The sequence below is a fragment of the Dermochelys coriacea genome, chromosome 10 (genome assembly GCF_009764565.3).
Source record: "Dermochelys coriacea isolate rDerCor1 chromosome 10, rDerCor1.pri.v4, whole genome shotgun sequence".
NCBI lineage: Eukaryota > Metazoa > Chordata > Testudines > Dermochelyidae > Dermochelys > Dermochelys coriacea.
This window is the reverse complement of record NC_050077.1, coordinates 3,169,222-3,193,285: the sequence shown is the minus strand read 5'-3', so window position 1 is coordinate 3,193,285 and position 24,064 is coordinate 3,169,222. Positions and strand designations below refer to the sequence as shown.

Below are 24,064 nucleotides of genomic sequence, written 5' to 3'. Positions count from 1 at the left end.
AGTTTTACCATGAGCATTGGGTTTGTTCACAAAGTGCAAAGACCAAAAGGCCATATCCTCAGCCAGCATAAATCAGGGTAGCTCCACTCAAGTCATTGAGTTTTATGTGATTTCCATATAAATCTGTCAGTCACCCCAGGTGTGCTCAAATATTGGAGGCCAGATGTGATTTGGGTCAGAGGTTGTGGGTGGTGACTATTTCCTGGTCGAGGCAGGAGCCTATATATTCATGCATAAACAAGGAAGACTTGCCTGGTGTCTTGGCCATTTCCTGTTGTTTCCCTTCCACCATGTAAGTAACAGGGAACCTGTGGAGCTGTCTTTCTCTTGCCACTTTTTACTGAATGCAGAGTCCTGGCAGCCCAACTATGCCTTAGGCTCTCATTGGCTGCTACAGTTTTTCTGGTGTGTATGGTATTTTCAGTGCCAGGTAGAGTGTTGAGGGCTGACTTTGGGCTGAGTGCTTCCATCTCCCATTGACTTCAGTTTGAGATGTGGGTTCTCTGAACATCTGAAAATCAGGGGCATGCCTCTCAGATCTAGCTGGAAACGAGAATGTTCCCATGCACGGATTCTATCAGTGCAGTGGAAGGATTCACAGAGGCAAATTTTGGGGACATTCTCTTTCACTATTACCAAAAATGTCTTATAAAGGAAAAGGGGGGTGGTTTTGTGGGAGGAGCCTGATTTGTCAAGATGGTTTTGTAGTTAAAACATAGGCTTAGGAGTCAGGAGACTTGGGGCCAGATTTTGTTCTCATTTATAACTATGTAAATTAGTGTGACCCTACATTTGGATAAAACTTGGGTTAATGAGAGTGGAATCAGACTCCTGGGTTCTATTTGCAGCTTTGCCATTGACCAAAGAGTTGGTGACCATAGGCAAATCACTTCCCCTTTCTGTGCCTCAGTTTCCCCATCATTTTACAGATGAGGATTGTGAGAATGAATTAATGTTTGCAAAGGGTGTTGAGATCTTTGGATGGAAGGCTGAAGAGAAGAGCCAAATATTATTAATTTTTTGCCATTAAAGCATAATTATTGTCAAGCGATAATCTGTAAGGCCAGATATCCTTCTCTTCAGTATCTAAATATTTATTTAGAGTTTTATCATATAAGCCTGTAAAAAAATGTAGCTCTTATTTTGCAGCAAAGTAAAAAAAATCAAAGTAATTACAGCTGCATTATGTTCATTATGGTTACCCAGTGGGTAATTTGCCAAAGTCATCACCTCTTGTTAATTATAAATTTGATCATGGTTGTTTCTTTAATCTTCCTACTTTCCATTTTAAAGTATCCTTTTAAAATACTGTTATGAAATAACCGGGTTGTGTTTGTTGGTCCCAAACTGATAAACACCAAGATATTAGTAAAGAGATGTGTCAGTATCAGCAGAATCTCGCTCTTCAGTCAGGCTTTAAATTAAGGGCTTTTAATTTATGATTCCAAAGGCAGTCCCACTGCATGTTAGACAGATACCTCCTGATTACTGAGGATTAACAAATGGATGAAGGTGTTGGTCTGTTTTACACTGTCGAGTGCAATTGGATTAAACCACAGTAAATATTTCTTGGATGATTGTCATTAAAATTTAGGAAGCAAGCACATTAATGATTTTGGAAAGGCTCTTCTCCATGCAATGTGTGCCTCTAAGTCAATGGGACCATTCATGGAAGTGGAGCTGGATTTAGCCATGTAGGTGTGGTTGCTGCATCTCTATGTAACTTTAATCAGTCTGCACTGCTTGCAAGCAGTAACCCCTCCACACAATTTGTTTCTGTACCAGCTCATCCAGCCTCTTGTTCCCCAGAGTGTTTGAGTGGAAATGAGTTTGTAGAGCTTTGTGGGTTGCTGGTTTCAGGAACAATAGTGTAATGGCTCAGATGTTTTAAGTAGCCTAATTTTCAACAAGCTGCAGAAAATAATAAAACCCAATAGAGTGCTTCCCTCCATCCTTTATCGGTAAACGCTGCTTCAGTTAGAGCTGCTGGTGGTAGAACTGGATAGAATAAGCCAAAAAACCAGGGGGGATGCTTGGGAAGCACATCTGCATGTCATTACCCAGAATGCACTAGTAGCTCACCTCTGTTTCAAAACATCAATGGGGTCCAGGCTCTGGTCACGAGCTAAAAGGTTTAAGGGTGCTTGTGGCAGCACTGGGTTCTGTGCTGGGTGCTCTGTGAGCACAAGGTGCAGAAGGCTTTTCCTCCACTGTGTGCTAGATCATTATCTTATTTGATTCCCTGGGCTAACAGCACTCATGGAGGGGGCTGGGTGACTCAAGTGGCAGAATTTGTATTATTGTCATGGCTGGCTATGCTGTGGGCATAAACCCAAACCCTCACTGACCTATCCCTGACCTGGGGGCTTGAAATCTGCATCCAAACATTCCCAGTGTCTGAGTCACTGATCCAGGATCTGTGTGTTATTGGACTTAATGTTCCAGTCTGGCCCACTCCAAGCGGAGCTACAGAAGTTGACGGGAAGAATGGACCCAGAGATGGGGTTCTGGCCTCCTCGCTTGTTGTTCTTTGTCTGAATGGTGAGGTGGGGTAGGGCGGGGCTTTGTCAGGACATAATAATAATAATACTTAGGCTTTCAGTTACAGGTCACCCTCTCCTGTTGTTATTCACTGAGCACCCAGGTGTGTGCCAGGCACCATATAGACAATCACAGCAATGAAAAAGACAGTCCCTACCATGAAGAATTTACAATGTAAACTGAGCCCAAGTGATTGGTGGCTGCTGAGTAATGAATGAGATGGCTAGTCCCAGTCCCCTTCCCAGTGGTAGATGATACTGTTTGCACCATTAGGCCCCCTTGTTGGCAGAGAGAGGTCAAGGACTGAATGGATCATGGAGACTGAACATCTCTTATCCCTAGTCATAGCCCCTTCAGGTCATATTTATGTGCTTCAGTAAGGCAAAGGAAGGGAAGCTTGTCCTGCCACTGCCCATCCTGTGTTTGCTCTGTGCATAATAAACACAGGGAGTTCCTTCTTATGACTATCAAGTCAACTGTGCTACTTTACACCCAGTTGACCATGGCCCAAAGGGCCACTCTAGAGCTGAGAATTGCCGGGGCGTAGAGATGCCCTGCCAATCTCTTCCTGAGTCATGTCCCTGTGTGGGGAGGAGAGGAGAGGGGAAAGTAGCTGGAGGGTGTGGTATAGGAGATGCTTTGGTAGCTGTGCTCCATCCCAAGGATTCTTGTAGGCAGGTGAATCTTTAACACACTAGGTCGCTGGGTTTATGGCTGCAGCAGCCAGAGGGCACCCAGGATTTTGGCCCAGAATTTTCATTATATGACCAGGTTTTATAATTTCTTTTGGGCTAAATCCTGAAGTCCTGACTCAGAAATATTTTAACAGGAGGACCTCAGGATCTGGCCACTGAAAATACCAGGTTCACTGTAAACACTGCACTGGCACTTGAGAGTAAGGAGCATGTGAGTCTGTATGCTGTGTAACTTCTGTTTTTACTGCTCCAGATTTAATAACCTTGAAATGTCTGCTGCTTACTGGAAATTTCAATAGTGGTCATGTGATGGCTTTTTCAGATTGGCACAAACTTGTGGTTTGTGATGTAGGTTAGAAACACCTGTGAGAAGTGACTTTGGAGAACTTCAAAGTGGAACAAGGACCAGGAGGCAACAACTCCTTTTCCTTTTCTTATGTAAAGGTCTCTGTTACCCAGCACGTGGCACTTCTCAGATGGGTTTATTTTCTGCTCATTTTAGATATTTTTGTGGAGTGGAGAGAACCCAACCTAAGGAAAGGTGTGGTCTCATTGTTACTCAGGAGCAAAGAGTGAATGAGTTCTCTGGCTATTAGTTCCAACCTGTATTTGTAAGTGTAATGGGGTGGCAGGAGCTGATTAAGGGCTTTCCTAACAGTGCCTTGCCCCAGTAAGTCAGATGCCTGCATCATTTGGGGGTCACTGCTTGGCCCACAAAATGCTTCACCAATGGAAAAGCAAGCAAAAGAACGACAGGGGCAGGGGTGGGATCTCAGACAGTTTTCTGCTTGCTTGGCATTTATTGTATCTGGAGAACATTTGCCTAGAATGCAGACTCTCCGAAGTCATAAATTCCAGGGTGAGCAGACAGCTCCAAAGCCAGCTTACACAGCAGGTTCTAATCTTTTAGGGTAACTGGAGTAACAGAATAACTAGACTAAGACCTTGAGCTCAGCTGTACCTGCCAGTACCTATTTATGCCTCCGATTCATTTATATGTCAGAGATGGGATATTTCAGGGTCATGACCCCTTGCCAGCGTCCTCTATGGGTAAGAGTATGTGTAACTGAGTGATTGAAGGCTAGCCAAGATGCATTGAAGACTAGCATCAAGGTTTTTCATTAAGGCAGAGAAAGGAAGCTTGGAATCTCAGTCACAAAAGCCTGAGGTACTAGCAGTGTTGCACATCCCAGTGGTTGGGAACCATGAGATAACGTGCCCTCTTCCCACTTTCTGCACCAAGGCAAGAGTTTCTCTAAGATTAATTTCCTATTTTTCTGCAGCATTTCAATAAATTAATAGCAAGAAAATGTCATTCTGTGTAATCAAGTGGTAATTAAAGGGTTAGAATAGAATTGGAACTGTTCAACTGTGTCATGCCCCACACTGCAAATGAAGGTTATTTTTGAGCTCATGTGTGGGGTTCTGTGCTTTTGAAGTAGGAGAATTTCTAATCCTGCTGTCGCTGTAAAGTTCTCACTGACCATCGCATGTGATGAAGGACAGCAGTGAAGTCCTTGGGAGTCCTGAGTTTGTGTCACTAGCATCTAACATGATCATTTGATGATAAAGGGTGGGTTTGTTTGTTTTTTTAAGTAAATTGTTTCCTCTCTTTTGTGTTGGTCCAGGTATTACAAATATGTATGTGATTCTGATGGTTTTATTTCCATTGAGTTTCATGTCAGTTTCTACCTCTATTAATGTGTATCTTGCTCCCATGCCCACACAGGTTGACGAAATTCTTGGAGATCAGCCAGAGGTAAAAGAGAAAGTTTTCACCATCTTGAAACAGTATGCGGCAGAGAGGAAGGTGGAATACTTGGCTTACACCCTTTCCATGATTCTCACCAAAGAATCCCATCAACTTCTCATTGACAATATCAGGTACAAAGTGATCAGTAACTATCATGTTGTCATGCAGGTAATTAATACATGGGGTGTCTAGGTGGTGGAGGCAAATACGGATGAAGGGCATTGGGCTCTAATTATAGAGACAGTTCCAATCCTTCATTGCAATCAGCAGCACCAAGAATCTTTCACTTTCTTGATTTGGGAAGTGTAAGACTTGCACAGTGACTTTCAGCTGAGACTATATTGTTTTGACTCCTACCAAGAGGAGCAGACTCCTGACTGAGACCAGATCAACCGCTAACTCGCAGCTGAGACTAACTCAGCACAGCACAAGGACAGATTGTCAAAACCTGACATTTACACATTGTTTTCCATGGGACCTGGTCGGTGGTGAATTCAGTAGAAAATCTAGCACCTTATGACGAGTGTTTGTGTCCCTACTACTTGGTAGAACATTAGACCTACTCCAGCATGTATGACTATGTCACCCTTTGCTGGAGCCCCACGGAGCTATGACTACAGCTAACTGACAGTGTCCTGGAGCTCAAGTGAAGGGGATAGTAAATTAGAGCAGAAGGGCCTGAATTCTTTCCAGTGTGAAGTTCATAAGGCCAAAGATTAGCCATCAGGACACTGTCATTTAACTCACTTGCAACAATCACTGCTTACAGATCCACAGGCTCTCGGTTCGAGTCCCAGCTACAGTATTTTGCGGGACATGTTTACATGGCAAGTGCATTCACTAGGTAGAGGAGTCAGCTGGTTAGAGATGTGTGTCATGCATAACCCTGCTTGCAGAAGTGACGTTCACTGTGGCTAGCCTCGGTTGAGGGATGAAATCTCCCATTGTCAAGTTCACAAAAATGTTCTGGTTTGTTGCCTTCCTTGGTGAGTCATTCCATCTACTAACAGCATTTTAACTGGATCCCTTTTTTTGCACATCATTTGAAATAGAAACTAAATTAGCTACAGAATGTCTGGAAATTAACCAAGGAAGATGATGGAAAATAAACCAAAATCCACAATTAGAAAACGAGATAAATTAGGGTTCAGTCAGGGGGGTGATGGATTGATGAGCAGGAGAGGCAGTGTTCTGCATGGGGAGGCCGGGGGCCGGAGGGTGAATCAGAATGAGGGGGAGCAGGCAAGGCTTCATCTCTGCCAGATTGGCTGGCAGATTTTTACCTTATACCTGTCTGCTGCCACTGCAGAGTACTGTGTCTGAGCTGCAACTGCCTCCTGTGCCCCGGGATGGGATGTTGCCATTTCTTTGGGTCACACTTGCAAACACTCAGGAATGCCATGGATCTGGGAAACATAGATTGGTAGTTGTGTTGATTCAAGTGAGCCACTTTCCAAAGCACCAAATTTATGGCAATCTTTTAAGGAAAGAGGAGAAAACTCCCTCAGTAGCCTTGGTTGTAGAGCAACTGCTAAGTGACTATATAATTATAGAATAAATAGAACATTAGAAATGGAAGAAGGGTCACATCCCATTCAGGATTGCTCTCTACAGTCTACTTCTGTGCTTTGTCCAGTTGTCTAGATGCCCCAAGTGTTTCCACATCCCTTGGGATTGTAAATGAGAGGAGAATGAGGACTGTAGACTCTTCTCATGCCACTATGGCCGAGACCTACTGGCTTCATTCTCCCCTGTCTTCCACATTTTGATGTGATTTATACCTGTGCAAAGCAGGTGTAAAATGCTGCCCTGTCCAAATGGCAGTTGGGAACCCGGCTTTGCATGGTTAGCGCTGTTTATTTCTCCTCATAAATCAGCCTCTCTAGTCCTTTATCACTATGGCACTCTTCTCTGAATTCTTTCCAGTTTGTTCTGATCCCGAGAACAAACAGCACTATTTTAATTAATCTGTGGCACATACCCATTGTCTCCCATGAACAAACAGGGACTGATCCTGCTCCCTTTGAAGACAGTGGTAAAATTCCCAAAGTTGGGGATCTTTTGCCTGACTTTAGACTTCTAAAAGTGACTGGTTTTCCATTTCCCAGTAAACACACTGCAAGCCTTAGTCCATCTGACAGCCCTAGTGTCAGCTTTCTGTGGAGCTGAGTGAAGCCTGCAATTACAGCACTGACCTGCCGTGTGCCTTCCCAACACTAGCTGCCTGTCATGAGAAAAACAGAGGGCCATAGGCTCTACAAGGTCTTGTCAGGATAATTTGTCTTTCAAAACTTGATGGGAAAATATTGTTATTACGAGAAGGAAAAAAGCAGCTCAAATCTCCAGCTCCAGTGATGTTTCCAGACAATAAGGCTTCCCTTCCCCTGACCCTGAGTGTGAACTCCTAGTGGTGGGGGAAGTGGACAGGGAGGTGGGAAATCAGAAGGATACAAGCAGGCTCTGTGCTTGGTAATTTTCTTTTAATATCACTCAGTGTTGAATTAGTGGCAAATTCATTATTTCCTGTTTCCCATGGGACATTTCCTCTCAGCTTTTACACCCAGCACAGCTGAAACACCTAATGAGGGCGCAGTGAAAGGCTGGCAGATCACTTGGTGCTGAGCTATTTACAGGCTGTGTCACTACCTCCAGTCAAGAAAAAAGTTTGCTTGGCTTTAAATATTGCTCCATCTCTGAGCCTCTGGATGTGACTATTCTTGGCAATGCTGTTTGCTCTGCTTTCTCCTTCCTTGCATGCTTGTGTGTGTGTATGGGGTAGAATCTGAAGTGTCTTGGGAATGTGAAGGTAGTGTGTGTGTATGCCAAGGGAAAGGTGTATATTTGTGTGTGTGCAAAGGAGGTGGGTGTGTATTGCACCTCAAGGGGGCTGCACCTAAAGGGGGCTGTATATGCATATATCCATGTATATGCGCTGTACCTGAATCTCTCCCCACCTGCCAGTAGATATATTAGATCACAGCAATTGGTTTTTCTGGGCTTGGGACTTACAGCACAGCTTGAATCCCTACATAAAGGTAGTACAGGAAAATTACTGCCTTTGAAGTGCCTTTTCTCACCGAGTGGTAGAAAGAGTGGCCTGTACCATCACTCCAAAAGGAGCCTGAAAAACATCAGTTAGAGTGCTTAAGCTGTGGGGAGATCACTGTGTCTGCGAACAGCACTTGGAACATAGATGTTAGATTTTCCTATGCAGAAAGAGCCTTTGTGCCTGTCTCTTTAAGTGTAAAGAGTGAGGATCTGATTCTCATTTACAAAAAAGCCACTTTACACCAGTCTGCCAGTGTAACATAGACTTAAAATAGGCATAAATGACATTTACAGTCACTGCCAGAGCAATGTAAAAGGGCCTGAGTCGTAAATGAGCATTAGGCACAGAGTACGGGCATAACGTCACAGAGATCTTGCTTTTCTTCAGTCACTCATTATATTAAAAAAAGGATGTTTCGTGCTCTTTGGCCAGGTTGATAGGATGAACAAAGCACCCCAGCACAGCGTGCTCTTAAACTCTTCATCGACATGCAAAGGGGTGCATGCCCTGATGTTACCTGGGTCTGCCCAGGGGCTATCCAAGAGATTTGTGGATTTGCAGGATTGAGCCAGATCTGGGAACTTCACTATGTGATGCCTGGTGTAACCCCATCAACAGTGGTCACTCTGGCTGGTACTATGGTCCTCAATAGACTATGATTGTTTAATGCTGATGATGGCATGGGTGTGCATGACTTTGAGCTCAGTTACACATTGATTTCAAAAAGAAAAGGAGTACCCGTGGCACCTTAGAGACTAACAAATTTATTAGAGCATTAGTCTCTAAGGTGCCACGGGTACTCCTTTTCTTTTTGCGAATACAGACTAACACGGCTGCTACTCTGAAACCTGACATTGATTTCAGTGGAAATACCCTGCTGTAAGTGAGATCCGGATTGGCCCCACAGTCTGTATAGCAGGTGCTGCACATTCTTTTTAGGGCCAGTCAGTGCCAGGTCTGTTTTGCAGTGGGATGCTGTCTGCATGCAGGACACATGATGGGGATTATGGTCTGTCGGAGATGATGTTCATTAGGGAATCAGACTTCCATCTGGCTCCACTCTGGGCCCGGCTTTCCAATTCCCGTTTCATCAGTTGAATTGTAAGATATTACGGTTACCATAACAACTGTCCTCCGTGCACAGAGTCTTAGAAACTTTTGCAAATGGAACTGCAACTCAAAGAGTGTGATGGGAGCTCGCAGCCCATCTTGCCCGCCTTCTTCATGCAGCATCACACCATGTTTCAAATGAAAGTATTGTCACCTTACCATGTGCATTTACTGCATTTAGCTTCCTTTAGGAGAAAGAAAAAGTGAATCATTAATCAGGTGATGGCCACCTTTGAAACATGACTGAGAGATTGGCTCAGCCTTCTGGTACCCATCCTTGCTTGCCACCTTTCAACCATCTGCAGCTCCTGGTGTGTGTGGAACTTCTGATTCTCTCTGACCTAGTGGCAATCAGAGTGGGAATGCTGCTGGGAGGCTCCAGGGGGCTGCACTCCCACTCTGATTGCCACTAGGTCAAGCAGACCTTGGCGAGAATGGGCATCTGTGCTGAGAAGGGGTGGGCCAGATGTAGCTGATGTCAGGTCTCAGGCAGTGCCTCCCTTGCTGGGTGAAGACCAACCAAACATATTTCCCATGTAATTATTCTAATAATCATAATGGATTTTGTCACCTTTAGCTAAATTAACTCTGCTTTTCCAAGTAAATCTTGTTCCTAGTGGAATCTCTCTGGGTGCTTAGCCACTGTGATCCTGGGTGATCTGGGGGCTAATGCACAGTCTAGGGTTGCAGGAGATTAGGGGTCTGCTCCTGGCTCTGCTATTAACCTTTGTGTGACCTTGGGACGGGTTGTTTCACCTCTGTGTCTCATTTCCCGATCTGTGAAACACACTAACCCACCTTATGATTCGTTCAATACTTGATGTAAAACTGAGATTTTTGTCTGGAAGACACTATAGAAGATCTTAATAGTGTTATCAGTCAGCCCACTCTCTGACACAGGAAGATGTACATACAAGGCTGAGCTGGCACACTTAAGGAATTTACAGGCAGAAAATTATCTTTTCTATGGAGGCAGATGGTGGGGAAACTTCCAGCTATGTTCATTTCTTTCTAGGTTCATATAATGCTTCTCAGTGAAGGGAGTAAACAGACTCCAGTGACAGGTTTCAGAGTAGCAGCCGTGTTAGGCTGTATTCGCAAAAAAAAAAAGGAGTACTTGTGGCACCTTAGAGACTAACAAATTTATTTGAGCATAAGCTTTCGTGAGCTACAGCTCACTTTATCGGATGCATTCAGTGGACTAACTCCAGTGAGTTAGGCATGGAGCTGGGAGTGCTGACTTCTATTCTTAGCTCTGCTGTTGTATGACTTTGGGCAGATTGGACTTGTTTCACCTTTTTGTCTCTCAGCTAACTCATTTGGGAAATGGAGACCATGATTTTTACCTCCTTTGTGAGGGGCTTGAGACCTAGGGATGGAATTGGAAAAGGTTCAAAAAAGGGCAACAAAAATGATTAGGGGTATGGAACAGCTTCCGTATGAGGAGAGATTAATAAGACTGGGACTTTTAGCTTGGAAAAGAGACTACTAAGGTGGGATATGATTGACGTCTATAAAATCATGACTGCTGTGGAGAAAGTAAATAAGGAAGTGTTATTTACTCCTTCTCATAACACAAGAACTAGGGGTCACCAAATGAAATGAATAGGCAGCAAGTTTAAAACAGAATGAAGTATTTCTTCACACAATGCACAGTCAACCTGTGGAACTCCTTGCCAGAGGATGTTGTGAAGGCTAAGACTATAACAGGGTTCAAAAAAGAACTAGATAAATTCATGGAGGATAGGTCCATCAATGGATATTAGCCAGGATGGGCGGGAATGGTGTCCCTAGCCTCTGTTTGCCAGAAGCTGGGAATGAGCAACAGGGAATGGATCACTTGATGATTCCCTGTTCTGTTCATTCCCTCTGGGTCACCTGGCATTGGCCACTGTTGGAAGACAGGATACTGGGCTAGATGAACCATTGGTCTGACCCAGAGTGGCTGTTCTTATGTTATATAAAAATCCCTATCAAGATTATGAATGTTCTGATTAGATTTTTATGGAAGCATAGATACAATTTCAGTTGTTTATATTTTGTATGGGACTGAATGTACAGACAGCTGGGGCAGAGACAAGTGAACCAGCGTGGATAGAATAAAACCACAGCTGGACCTTCACTCAAACTCAAATCCATCCTGAACTTCAAAACAAAACAAAAAACCATATAGAAAGGATGTTATTCTCTAAGAAATTCTCTTTGGTATCACATCATTTCTACAGACCCTATTCCATTACTATGGAACTGTATTGTCTTCAACCCTATGAAATTATATAGGATTTTTCCATACAGGGGATTCAAATGAACACCTGAACTTTCAGATGCTTATTCCTTCTGGACCTCTAAGCCCATGGAGCGTTGCGTGTTGCTTGTTTTCCTCACTGTTCATATTATTCCCTAATGCACATCATGTTGTGTCAGTCTGAAGTCAAAGTAGCAATCATCTATTACTCTCCTGATGATAATGCATGAATTTCTGAAGCACAATCAGAGCTGTCACTCCCCAGCATCTGATTCCCCAAAAGGGCAAAGCCATCAAGGCAGCTTCAAATTTTGTTTCCTGTGATTTGGAAAATAACTGATTTTTAAAAAAAAAACTTAATCACTCCCTGTGCCCTGATGTGAAAGGTTAGGACTGGGGTAGGAGGGCTCAGTGTCCCGGGCAGCTAATCTCAGTTTCATGTGAATGAAATACTTAGCTCAGGGAAAAGATTTACCATCTAATCTAATGAAATGAGTTTGAGAGAAAACATTGCTGTAGAAACCCAGGTTCATGTTTGCCAGCTGTATTGTTGGAAGCATGAGCCAGGCTGTATGCCTTATGTACAATATAAGCTGCCTATGCTGGATTTTTTTTCAGTTTTTCAGTTTGCTGTATATGTCTAACAACAGGGATTGGATTTTGCATTGTGCAGTGATGCTTTTGCATCACTAGGGCGGTATGAAGGGGCCAGAACATTGCTCTGAATTCCTCTGATGGGGAGGAACCCCCTGTTGGTGGAAACCTGCACCAGCCCTCTGGTGTGGGGAGCTCTTAGCCTTGTCAGTGCAGAATTATGGAGCTGGTTCAAATTCCTTGATGCCCCTTCTCCTGGCCCAGCTCAGACATAGGGGAGAACTGAGCTCCAGAATTCTCTTGGCATGATCTCTTGTGCTTTCTCCAGCTCTACAGGTGTATGTAAGTATAGTGATAGTGACATAGGTGTTGCCATTCCAGATCAGACCTGTGGTCCATCTAGGCCAGGTAGACAGTGACCAGTATAAGCTGCTTCAGAGAAAGGGGCCCGGAAGCCCTTAGTGGGCAATTATGGAATAACCTGACCTGGGTACATTCCCTCCTAACCCCCAAAACTTTGTGGTTGGCTCATGCCCTCAAGCATGAGAGTTTATTTCCCTAATAAATGGGGAATATAAATATAAAAGTCTAATTCTATTATGTGCTTGTCTTCACTGATATTTTGTGGCAGTGAGTCCCACAGGTCAATTACATGTTCTGTAAAAAGCATTTCCTTTGCTCAGTTTTAAATTTGTTGCTTTTTGGTTTCATTAAATGTTGCCTTATGAGAAAAGGGTAAATAAAAGCAACCCCTTTATCTTCTCTATAACAGTTAGTTAGTATGCCTCTAGCGTGTTCCTTCTTACTTTTCTCCTCTCTTAAAACGTTACACAGTCTCAGACCATTCACTTTCTCTTCAGGAGTAAATTTCTCCAACTTCTCATTGAGCATCTCTGAGCCCCCTCTAGTTCTGTGTTTTCTTTTTTGAGGCAGGGTGACATGAACTAAATAGAGTATTCCAGGTAGGGATCATTCAGTCAGATAAAAGTATTAGAAGATTTTCAGCATTAGTCTCCATCTCATTGTTTCTCTAGCCTAACATTTTGTTTGCTTTTTTGATTGTTGCTGCTGATTGAGCAGAGCTTTTCCATGAGCTATCCAGAATGAAAGATGTTGAGATGCCCTGATTTGCTGCAGACTTACTGGATGTTGTATATAGTTTTTGGTTATTCCTACATGGCTTGAGATGGATTTATTCCATCAGGTATCCTTCTACCTTTTCCACTAGGGATGGGTTTAAGTCAAGTCCTTGGATCCAGGTTGATGTACCAGATCCATCACTATGATATCTGCACCCCACCAATAAATGCATTAAGTGACATGACTAACATCTGTCACATATGCTCTCTTCCTTTCTCTTTCCTCTTCTTAAGGGGAAAAATGCATATGGCTTTTTTGTTTTTGGCTGGGTGCTATTAGCAAAGGCAGGTGGAACAAGTGCACCGGGCACTTGGAATCAAAGATAGTGAAGTTTGAGGTAGTTTTTAGTTCCTGGGGGAGTTCATTTCAAAGTCTTGGACCAGTCTATGAAAAATTCAGTCTACTGCACAAGAGAGCTTTACCCTTGCAGTTGATGGTTCCTTTAGGGATGTAAAATATTGTTTAAAAAGTTAACCATTTAACCAATTAAAATTATATTGTTTAAACATGGCAAAGAGTCCTGTCGCACCTTATAGACTAACAGACGTATTGGAGCATAAGCTTTTTTGGGTGAATAACCACTTCGTTGGATGCATGCCAGATCCAGATCCAGACTAACAGAGCTACCCCTCTGATTGTTTAAATAGTTAACTGATTAAAGGGAGAGGGGCTGGGGCTGCTCTGGCCAGTCCGAGGCTGGGGCTGGGGTCAGGTTTGACCAGCTGAGTGGCGTGGCTGGGGTCGGTTGGCTGGAAATGTGCGTGGACCTAAAGCATACCTGGGCAGAGTGCACACAGGCTGTAATTCATGAGTCTGTACTGTATTCCGCACATTCAAGTGAATGACAATCAGTGCAAATTGGATAAGGGTTTCTGGATGCTACTAATTGAATCATATGTTCTTTAACTCTGAGCTATTGTATCGGGGCAGCAGGGTCCTTAGGCTAGCATATGGAATCCCCTCTCAGCCTTGCTAGACTAACGTATGGAAATCTACTCAGCACAGCAGACTTGTGAAGTCTCCAAGGATTTCAAGCCAAGCAGAAGGAAATGGTGAAAGGAGCTGTTTCCTGCTTTAATTTAGTTTCCTAGCTGTTTAGAAAAACCCGATACAAATACCCAGCCTCTCTCCTTCCCCCTCTGAAATCAACCTGAGGACATGCCATGAGGGCACATGCAGCCTGAAGGCTGAGTAGCATGGAGGTCCTGGAGTGACTGTCTGGGATGGGAGGGGGCTGTAATGGTTTGTGCTGAGGGCTGGTGGGTAACGTACATTTGCTTGACTCTCACCCCTGCCTGAGGATTCCTCTTGCTTTCATACCCCAGTGTACTTTGATTTGCTCCTCCCTCTCGTTCCATCTCCCTTTGTGTTGATGCTGTCTGGAATTCTGCTCACCCTTTTGTGTTGTGTTAGTCATCAAGGTGCTGTGCGCTCTCCACCGCAGTGGAGCAGAGGGTGCTCAGTGCCTCTTTCCGGAGGATCAGAGTCCAGGGGGGAGGAGGTGAGATTTAGTTTTTCCACCTTGCTGGTGCCACCCTCCAGAGAAGCTGGGCAGCAGCAGCAAACCAGAGTCCTGGTGATGCACCAGCAAACCATCCACCAGAGCACCAGGAACAGCAGTTCTCACATCTGTGAACTGAAAAGGAGTATTTGTGGCACCTTAGAGACTAACAAATTTATTAGAGCATAAGCTTTCGTGAGCTGTAGCTTATGCTCTAATAAATTTGTTAGTCTCTAAGGTGCCACAAGTACTCCTTTTCTTTTTGCGAATACAGACTAACACGGCTGCTACTCTGAAATCTGTGAACTGTAACTCTCTTGGCCACTTGTGGATTGTGACCCTAGAGTAAAGGGGTTGGGGACAATACAGAGACAGAAGTGAGAGCTGGGAATAGAAGGAGCTGCTTTACAAAGCAAGCAGATAAGTTCCCTTTAATTCAAAGCCTCCAGATCTGGAGGCAAAGAGAACTAAGTATAATTAATGGTTGCGATCTTTTTGTGGTCGAGGAGCTGTGTGGTAAGTGTGGCCTTGGTTTAATATTTGATTGAGCATTTAGACCTAACACTTCCCTGCAATCTGCAGCTGGCAAGATCACCTCTTGGCTGGAAGAAGAAAAGGATTACTTGTGGCACCTTAGAGACTAACAAATTTATTAGAGCCTAAGCTTTTGTGAGCTACAGCTCACTTCATCGGATGCATTTGGTGGAAAAAGCAGAGGAGAGATTTATATACACACACACACAGAGAACATGAAACAATGGGTTTATCATACACACTGTAAGGAGAGTGATCACTTAAGATAAGCCATCACCAGCGGGGGGGGGGGGGGGGGGAGGAAAACCTTTCATGGTGACAAGCAAGGTAGGCTAATTCCAGCAGTTAACAAGAATATCAGAGGAACAGTGGGGGATGGGGTGGGAGGGAGAAATACCATGGGGAAATAGTTTTACTTTGTGTAATGACTCATCCATTCCCAGTCTCTATTCAAGCCTAAGTTAATTGTATCCAGTTTGCAAATTAATTCCAATTCAGCAGTCTCTCGTTGGAGTCTGTTTTTGAAGCTTTTTTGTTGAAGTATAGCCACTCTTAGGTCTGTGATCGTGTGACCAGAGAGATTGAAGTGTTCTCCAACTGGTTTTTGAATGTTATAATTCTTGACGTCTGATTTGTGTCCATTCATTCTTTTACGTAGAGACTGTCCAGTTTGGCCAATGTACATGGCAGAGGGGCATTGCTGGCACATGATGGCCTATATCACATTGGTGGATGCGCAGGTGAACGAGCCTCTGATAGTGTGGCTGATGTGATTCGGCCCTATGATGGTATCCCCTGAATAGATATGTGGACAGAGTTGGCAACGGGCTTTGTTGCAAGGATAGGTTCCTGGGTTAGTGGTTCTGTTGTGTGGTTGCTGGTGAGTATTTGCTTCAGATTGGGGGGCTGTCTGTAAGCAAGGACTGGTCTGTCTCCCAAGATCTGTGAGAGTGATGGGTCGTCCTTCAGGATAGGTTGTAGATCCTTGATGATGAGTTGGAGAGGTTTTAGTTGGGGGCTGAAGGTGATGGCTAGTGGCGTTCTGTTGTTTTCTTTGTTGGGCCTGTCCTGTAGTAGGTAACTTCTGGGTACTCTTCTGGCTCTGTCAATCTGTTTCTTCACTTCAGCAGGTGGGTATTGTAGTTGTAGGAATGCATGATAGAGATCTTGTAGGAGTTTGTCTCTGTCTGAGGGGTTGGAGCAAATGCGGTTATATCGTAGCGCTTGGCTGTAGACAATGGATCGAGTGGTATGATCTGGATGAAAGCTAGAGGCATGTAGGTAGGAATAGCGGTCAGTAGGTTTCCGATATAGGGTGGTGTTTATGTGACCATCGCTTATTAGCACCGTAGTGTCCAGGAAGTGGATCTCTTGTGTGGACTGGTCCAGGCTGAGGTTGATGGTGGGATGGAAATTGTTGAAATCATGGTGGAATTCCTCAAGAGCTTCTTTTCCATGGGTCAAGATGATGAAGATGTCATCAATGTAGCGCAAATAGAGTAGGGGCATTAGGGGACGAGAGCTGAGGAAGTGTTGTTCTAAGTCTGCCATAAAAATGTTGGCATACTGTGGGGCCATGCGGGTACCCATCGCAGTGCCGCTGATTTGGAGGTATACATTGTCCCCAAATGTGAAATAGTTATGGTTGAGGACAAAGTCACAAAGTTCAGCCACCAGGTTAGCCGTGACAGTTTCGGGGATACTGTTCCTGACGGCTTGTAGTCCATCTTTGTGTGGAGTGTTGGTGTAGAGGCTTCTACATCCATAGTGGCTAGGATGGTGTTTTTAGGAAGATCACCAATGGACTGTAGTTTCCTCAGGAAGTCAGTGGTGTCTCGAAGATAGCTGGGAGTGCTGGTAACGAAGGGCCTGAGGAGGGAGTCTACATAGCCAGACAATCCTGCTGTCAGGGTGCCAATGCCTGAGATGATGGGGCGTCCAGGATTTCCAGGTTTATGGATCTTGGGTAGCAGATAGAATACCCCAGGTCGGGGCTCCAGGGGTGTGTCTGTGCGGATTTGTTCTTGTGCTTTTTCAGGGAGTTTCTTGAGCAAATGCTGTAGTTTCTTTTGGTAACTCTCAGTGGGATCAGAGGGTAATGGCTTGTAGAAAGTGGTGTTGGAGAGCTGCCTAGTAGCCTCTTGTTCATACTCCGACCTATTCATGATGACGACAGCACCTCCTTTGTCAGCCTTTTTGATTATGATGTCAGAGTTGTTTCTGAGGCTGTGGATGGCACTGTGCTCTGCATGGCTGAGGTTACGGGGTAAGCGATGCTGCTTTTCCACAATTTCAGCTCGTGCACGTCGGCGGAAGCAGTCTATGTAGAAATCCAGGCTGCTGTTTCGACCTTCAGGAGGAGTCCACCCAGAATCCTTCTTTTTGTAGTGTTGGCAGGAAGGTCTCTGTGGGTTAATATGTTGGTCAGAGGTGTGTTGGAAATATTCCTTGAGTCTGAGACGTCGAAAATAGGATTCTAGGTCACCACAGAACTGTATCATGTTCGTGGGGGTGGAGGGGCAAAAGGAGAGGCCCCGAGATAGAACAGATTCTTCTGCTGGGCTAAGAGTATAGTTGGATAGATTAACAATATTGCTGGGTGGGTTACGGGAACCATTGTTGTGGCCCCTTGTGGCATATAGTAATTTAGATAGTTTATGGTTTCAGAGTAGCAGCCGTGTTAGTCTGTATTCGCAAAAAGAAAAGGAGTACTTGTGGCACCTTAGAGACTAACAAATTTATTAGAGCATAAGCTTTCGTGAGCTACAGCTCACTTCATCGGATGCATTTGGTGGAAAAAACAGAGGAGAGATTTATATACACACACACAGAGAACATGAAACCAATGAAGTGAGCTGTAGCTCACGAAAGCTTATGCTCTAATAAATTTGTTAGTCTCTAAGGTGCCACAAGTACTCCTTTTCTTTTTTAGATAGCTTAGTGTCCTTTTTCTTTTGTAGAGAAGCAAAGTGTGTTTTGTAAATGGCTTGTCTAGTTTTTGTAAAGTCCAGCCACGAGGAAGTTTGTGTGGAAGTTGGTTCTTTATGAGAGTATCCAGTTTTGAGAGCTCATTCTTAATCTTTCCCTGTTTGCTGTAGAGGATGTTGATCAGGTGGTTCCGCAGTTTCTTTGGCTGCAGAGCTAGCTGGGCCCCTAAGGAGGATGTTTGGCACTGGGCAAATCTGGGGAATTCTTCTAATCCAGTCAAGCTCACAGTTGTCTGCAGAGCACTTGGTGTAAAAACCCCTAATGAATGCTCCAGTTTCCTGAGAGGAATGACTCAGTGCTATGTGGACTGAAACAATGTGTCCTGGTGGGGCCCGTTATTACCAGGTGCCGAGCACCCTGCGCTCCCTTTGGCTTTAGTGGGACTTGAGTGCATTCAGCATCTTGCAGGGTTGGGCACTATGGACTAGATTTTCAAAGCTATTTAGGCATCTAAGATGTAGGTAGGCGCCTAGGGGGAGTTTCTAAAACATCTACCCATGCTTTGAATTCCAGCCCTGAGTGTCTATATTGTCTCCCAGCATGCCAACACATTTACTCTTTGGGATCCTTCATACACTAGGGGCATTGTCCCAAATCAAGTGACTTAAGATGAAAATGCCTGGTCTTAAAGAAGACAGAAGTCATGGGTTGTAGTGATCTAAAGACACACTTCAGTGTGAATGATACAGCAGTATACAGTCTATCATCCTGAGTGAGGTCAGCCAGTCAGATAAATTTCTCAGTGTTTGGAGTCACTGATGTGCTGAAGATGTATGTTGTCCTGAGAGCACATTTAACCCCTTGTTTCCAGTTCTGTGGGCAGGGACAGAGTTAGAGATGTTTGAGTGACCTTAACTATGTATTTACATATTTCCATTTTTTAAACTAGACATTTCCCAGCTAATTTTTTTTTAAAAAGAAAAAGCAAGCCTTCCCAAAGTTGTTTACCTCTTCAGAAACAACCTCCACCCACATGTATGCACACACACATGGAGAAGGCTGAGGCTTTTTTTAAGCATCAGTTTTTCTCCAGCTATGCCTTTGGTGATTAAACATACTGTCTTGTTTGAAAGTTCATGGGCAATGACCCTTTGAAGACATGATCCTCAGCATTCACTTGAAATACCAGGGTTCTAAGGGAGCCATATTCTGAGGTGTTCACACTGCTTTTGCTCGATTCTTACAGCAGCAAGACTCCCTGTGACACCATCACCTTATCTCCGAGCTCCAGACACTTCAGTCTCCCCGCTATCACATGAGCCAGTTCCGGTGCATCTAAGTTGATGGAGACTCCTGCTAAGTTGTAGAGTCATTCCATTCTCCCACCCCTGTATAAACAAGAAATTCAACATCACCAAGTCTTTTCAACTCTTCATCCTCAGTTCAAAGTTCCCCACATCCTTGTAGCCCTCCTCCATCTGGATTCCCTAATCACCCTCATATCAGAGCTTCACAAGTCCACTGGATCCCTTCCTTCACATCTCAGCTCCCCAGTTCCCTCTGAATAGTGAGTTCTGCTACTCTCACTCCAGACCCTAAGTCTCTCTGGAGATTCTTTCCCCCAGGCTTCCCTGGGCTCCCATCAGCCCTTTCTGGCTGTTTCCTAGGCTGTCTCCCTAGCCCACTGCAGAAAGCATCTTAGTATTTCCTGGGTTTATTAGAAAAGAACCCTGCTACTCCCTACAGATCTCTCCTTCTGCTGAGCTCCGGAGCTTGCCCAATTATCAGCTAACCCTCTTCAGTCATGTGACCTCTCCTTGACTGTCTGCAATTATTGCTAGCAGCTGAGGCTGTTCCTAAGCCGTTAATCCCTTCCCTGCCAGTCAAGTCCCTGTCACACTCCCACTTAAGTGAATGGTGGTTTTGCCTGAGTATAAGCTACGTAAGGAGTTTGGTGCAGTACAGAGAACAGTGTGACTTAAATTTTTTTTTATGAGGTTCAGATGAAGCCAAGGGTTTCCACAATGACAGCAGGTCACCTGTGCAGAGCTCATTCAAAGACTCACTATATGTTGTTTGCAGCCAATGAATTGAATGTGACCCTCATAAGCTGAGCTAAATTGAGTAAAATCAGCAAATGCCCTTTGGAAGGGGACTGGATGACTCAGAATAGATGAAATGAAATGGATCCTGTTGCCTGTTTGCTGTCAATTTGAATTCAGCTCAGGTTGCTGAAATTTGTTCCCAACTAATGTTCGCTTATAATATGTGCTAACTACTTGTGCTAAATTATCTGTTCCATCTTGCATTTTGCTGTGAGGCTGGGAGTACCTTGCTGAAGAAGAGCTTGGTGTGGCTCAAAAGCTTGTCATGCACACCAACAGAAGCTGGTTCAATAAAAGATATTACCTCCCCTAACTTGTCTCTCTTACCAACTGATGGTCATTTAGTGGCTGAAATGAATTGATGGTTTCTATCCAGTAGAAAGGTGTCCACATAATAAAAAGCCTGTCACCACAAATGGGACTAATTGGCTTCCTTGCTGGTAGTCTCAGAAGAAAGACTAAGCACTAAATGGGCCGTGGAGCCTCAATTCCTTTTGGGAGGTGGTCTGTCAGGTCAGGGTGCAGCAGAGTTGAGGCTTGTTGCTGTTCTGTACCTGTGCTGTAGATTAAACCGAGGAACTCAGTTTTCTGGTAATTTTCACCCGCATTGAAACCTTTCCCCAGCATCTCAGTTTAATTTCCTTTACATTTTCAGCAGTAACTCAGTCATTCATGCCATGGGTGCCATTTTCTGCAGTAATTCAGTCATGGTTAGCATGCCATGGGTGTACAAATGCTGAATTTCTACATAAGAAGAGGTTTCAGAGTAGCAGCCGTGTTAGTCTGTATTCGCAAAAAGAAAAGGAGTACTTGTGGCACCTTAGAGACTAACAAATTTATTTGAGCATAAGCTTTCGTGAGTTACAGTTCACTTCATCGGATGCATTCGGTGGAAAATACAGTGGGGAGATTGATATACACACACACAGAGAACATGAAACAATGGGTTTTATCATACACACTGTAAGGAGAGTGATCACTTAAGATGAGCTATTACCAGCAGGAAGGGGGGGAGGAGGAAAACCTTTTATGGTGATAATGAAGGTGGGCCATTTCCAGCAGTTAACAAGAATTTCTGAGAAACGGTGGGGTGGGGAGGGGGAGAAATAACATGGGGAAATAGTTTTACTTTGTGTAATGACCCATCCACTCCCAGTCTCTATTCAAGCCTAAATTAATTAATGAATGAAATTAATTAAAATTAATTAAATTATTAAAAAAAATTAATTAATAATGAAATGCATCCGATGAAGTGAGCTGTAGCTCACGAAAGCTTATGCTCTAATAAATTTGTTAGTCTCTAAGGTGCCACAAGTACTCCTTTTCTTTTTGCGAATACAGACTAACACGGCTGCTACTCTGAAACCTAAATTAATTGTATCCAGTTTGCAAATTAATTCCAATTCAGCAGTCTCTCGTTGGAGTCTGTAAGAAACTGCAGAACCACCTGATCAACATCCTCTATAGCAAACAGGGAAACAGATTAAAAATGAGCTCTCAAAACTGGATACTCTCATAAAGAACCAACCTTCCACACAAACTTCCTTGTGGCTGGACTTTACAAAAACTAGACAAGCCATCTACAACACACACTTTGCTTCTCTACAAAAGAAAAAGGACACTAAACTACTACATGCCACAAGGGGCCACAACAGTGGTTCCCTTAACCCACCCAGCAATATTGTTAATCTATCCAAATATACTCTTAGCCCAGCAGAAGAATCTGTCCTATCTCGGGGCCTCTCCTTTTGCCCCTCCACCCCCACGAACATGATACAGTTCTGTGGTGACCTAGAATCCTATTTTCGACATCTCCGACTCAAGGAATATTTCCAACACACCTCTGACCAACATATTAACCCACAGAGACCTTCCTATCAACACTACAAAAAGAAGGATTCTGGGTGTACTCCTCCTGAAGGTCAAAACAACAGACTGGACTTCTACATAGAGTGCTTCCGCCGATGTGCACGGGCGAAATTGTGGAAAAGGAGCATCACTTGCCCCATAACCTCAGTCGTGCAGAACACAATGCCATCCACAGCCTCAGAAACAACTCTGACATCATAATCAAAAAGGCTGACAAAGGAGATACTGTCGTCATCATGAATAGGTCGGAATATGAACAAGAGGCTACTAGGCAGCTCTCCAACACCACTTTCTACAAGCCATTACCCTCTGATCCCACTAAGGGTTCCAAAGAAACTACAGCATTGGCTCAAGAAACTCCCTGAAAAAGCACAAGAACAAATCCGCACAGACACACCCCTGGAACCCTGACCTGGGGTATTCTATCTGCTACCCAAGATCCATAAACCTGGAAATCCTGGACGCCCCATCATCTCAGGCATTGGCACCCTGACAGCAGGATTGTCTGGCTATGTAGACTCCCTCCTCAGGCCCTATGCTACCAGCACTTCCAGCTATCTTCGAGACACCACTGACTTCCTGAGGAAACTACAGTCCATCAGTGATCTTCCTAAAAACACCATCCTAGCCACTATGGATGTAGAAGCCTCTGCACCAACATTCCACAGAAAGATAGACTACAAGCCTTCAGGAACAGTATCCCTGATAATGTCACGGCAAACCTGGTGGCTGAACTTTGTGACTTTGTCCTCACCCATAACTATTTCACATTTGGGGACAATGTATACCTTCAAATCAGCGGCACTGCGATGGGTACCCGCATGGCCCCACAGTATGCCAACATTTTTATGGCAGACTTAGAACAACACTTCCTCAGCTCTCGTCCCCTACTGCCCCTACTCTACTTGCGCTACATTGATGACATCTTCATCATCTGAACCCATGGAAAAGAAGCCCTTGAGGAATTCCACCAGGATTTCAATAATTTCCATCCCACCATCAACTTCAACTTGGACCAGTCCACACAAGAGATCCACTTCCTGGACACTACAGTGCTAATAAGCGATGGTCACATAAACACCACCCTATATCGGAAACCTACTGACCGCTATTCCTGCCTACATGCCTCCAGCTTTCATCCAGATCACATCACACAATCCATTGTCTACAGCCAAGCTCTATGATACAACCGCATTTGCTCCAACTCCTCAGACAGAGACAAACACCTACAAGATCTCTATCATGCATTCCTACAACTACAATACCCACCTGCTGAAGTGAAGAAACAGATTGACAGAGCCAGAAGAGTACCCAGAAGTTACCAACTACAGGACAGGCCCAACAAAAAAAATAACAGAACGCCACTAGCCATCACCTTCAGCCCCCAACTAAAACCTCTCCAACGCATCATCAAGGATCTATAACCTATCCCGAAGGACGACCCATCACTCTCACAGATCTTGGGAGACAGGCCAGTCCTTGCTTACAGACAGCCCCCCAATCTGAAGCAAATACTCACCAGCAACCACACACCACACTACAGAACCACTAACCCAGGAACCTATCCTTGCAACAAAGCCCATTGCCAACTGTGTCCACATATCTATTCAGGGGACACCATCATAGGGCCTAGTCACATCAGTCACACTATCAGAGGCTCGTTCACCTGCGCATCCACCAATGTGATATATGCCATCATGTGCCAGCAATGCCCCTCTGCCATGTACATTGGTCAGACTGGACAGTCTCTACGTAAAAGAATAAATGGACACAAATCAGAAGTTAAGAATTATAACATTCAAAAACCAGTCGGAGAACACTTCAATCTCTCCGGTCACTCGATTACAGACCTGAGAGTGGCTATCCTTCAACAAAAAAACTTCAGAAACAGACTCCAACAAGAGACTGCTGAATTGGAATTAATTTGCAAACTGGATACAATTAACTTAGGCTTGAATAGAGTCTGGGAGTGGATGGGTCATTACACAAAGTAAAACTAT

The 24,064-nt window shown here is 44.2% G+C and overlaps 1 protein-coding gene across 5 annotated transcripts in view; it reads left to right on the top strand.

Annotated features, from left to right (window-relative positions):
• LOC119862907 (Grid2 interacting protein) overlaps nt 1–24,064 on the top strand; it is a 114,999-nt gene that overhangs the window by 26,696 nt on the left and 64,239 nt on the right. For all 5 annotated transcript variants that reach the window (XM_038420413.2, XM_038420410.2, XM_038420409.2 and 2 more), the window contains exon 3: nt 4,966–5,120. In XM_038420413.2, coding sequence (XP_038276341.1) covers nt 4,966–5,120 — 155 coding nt within the window. The remainder of the gene's footprint in view (nt 1–4,965; nt 5,121–24,064) is intronic.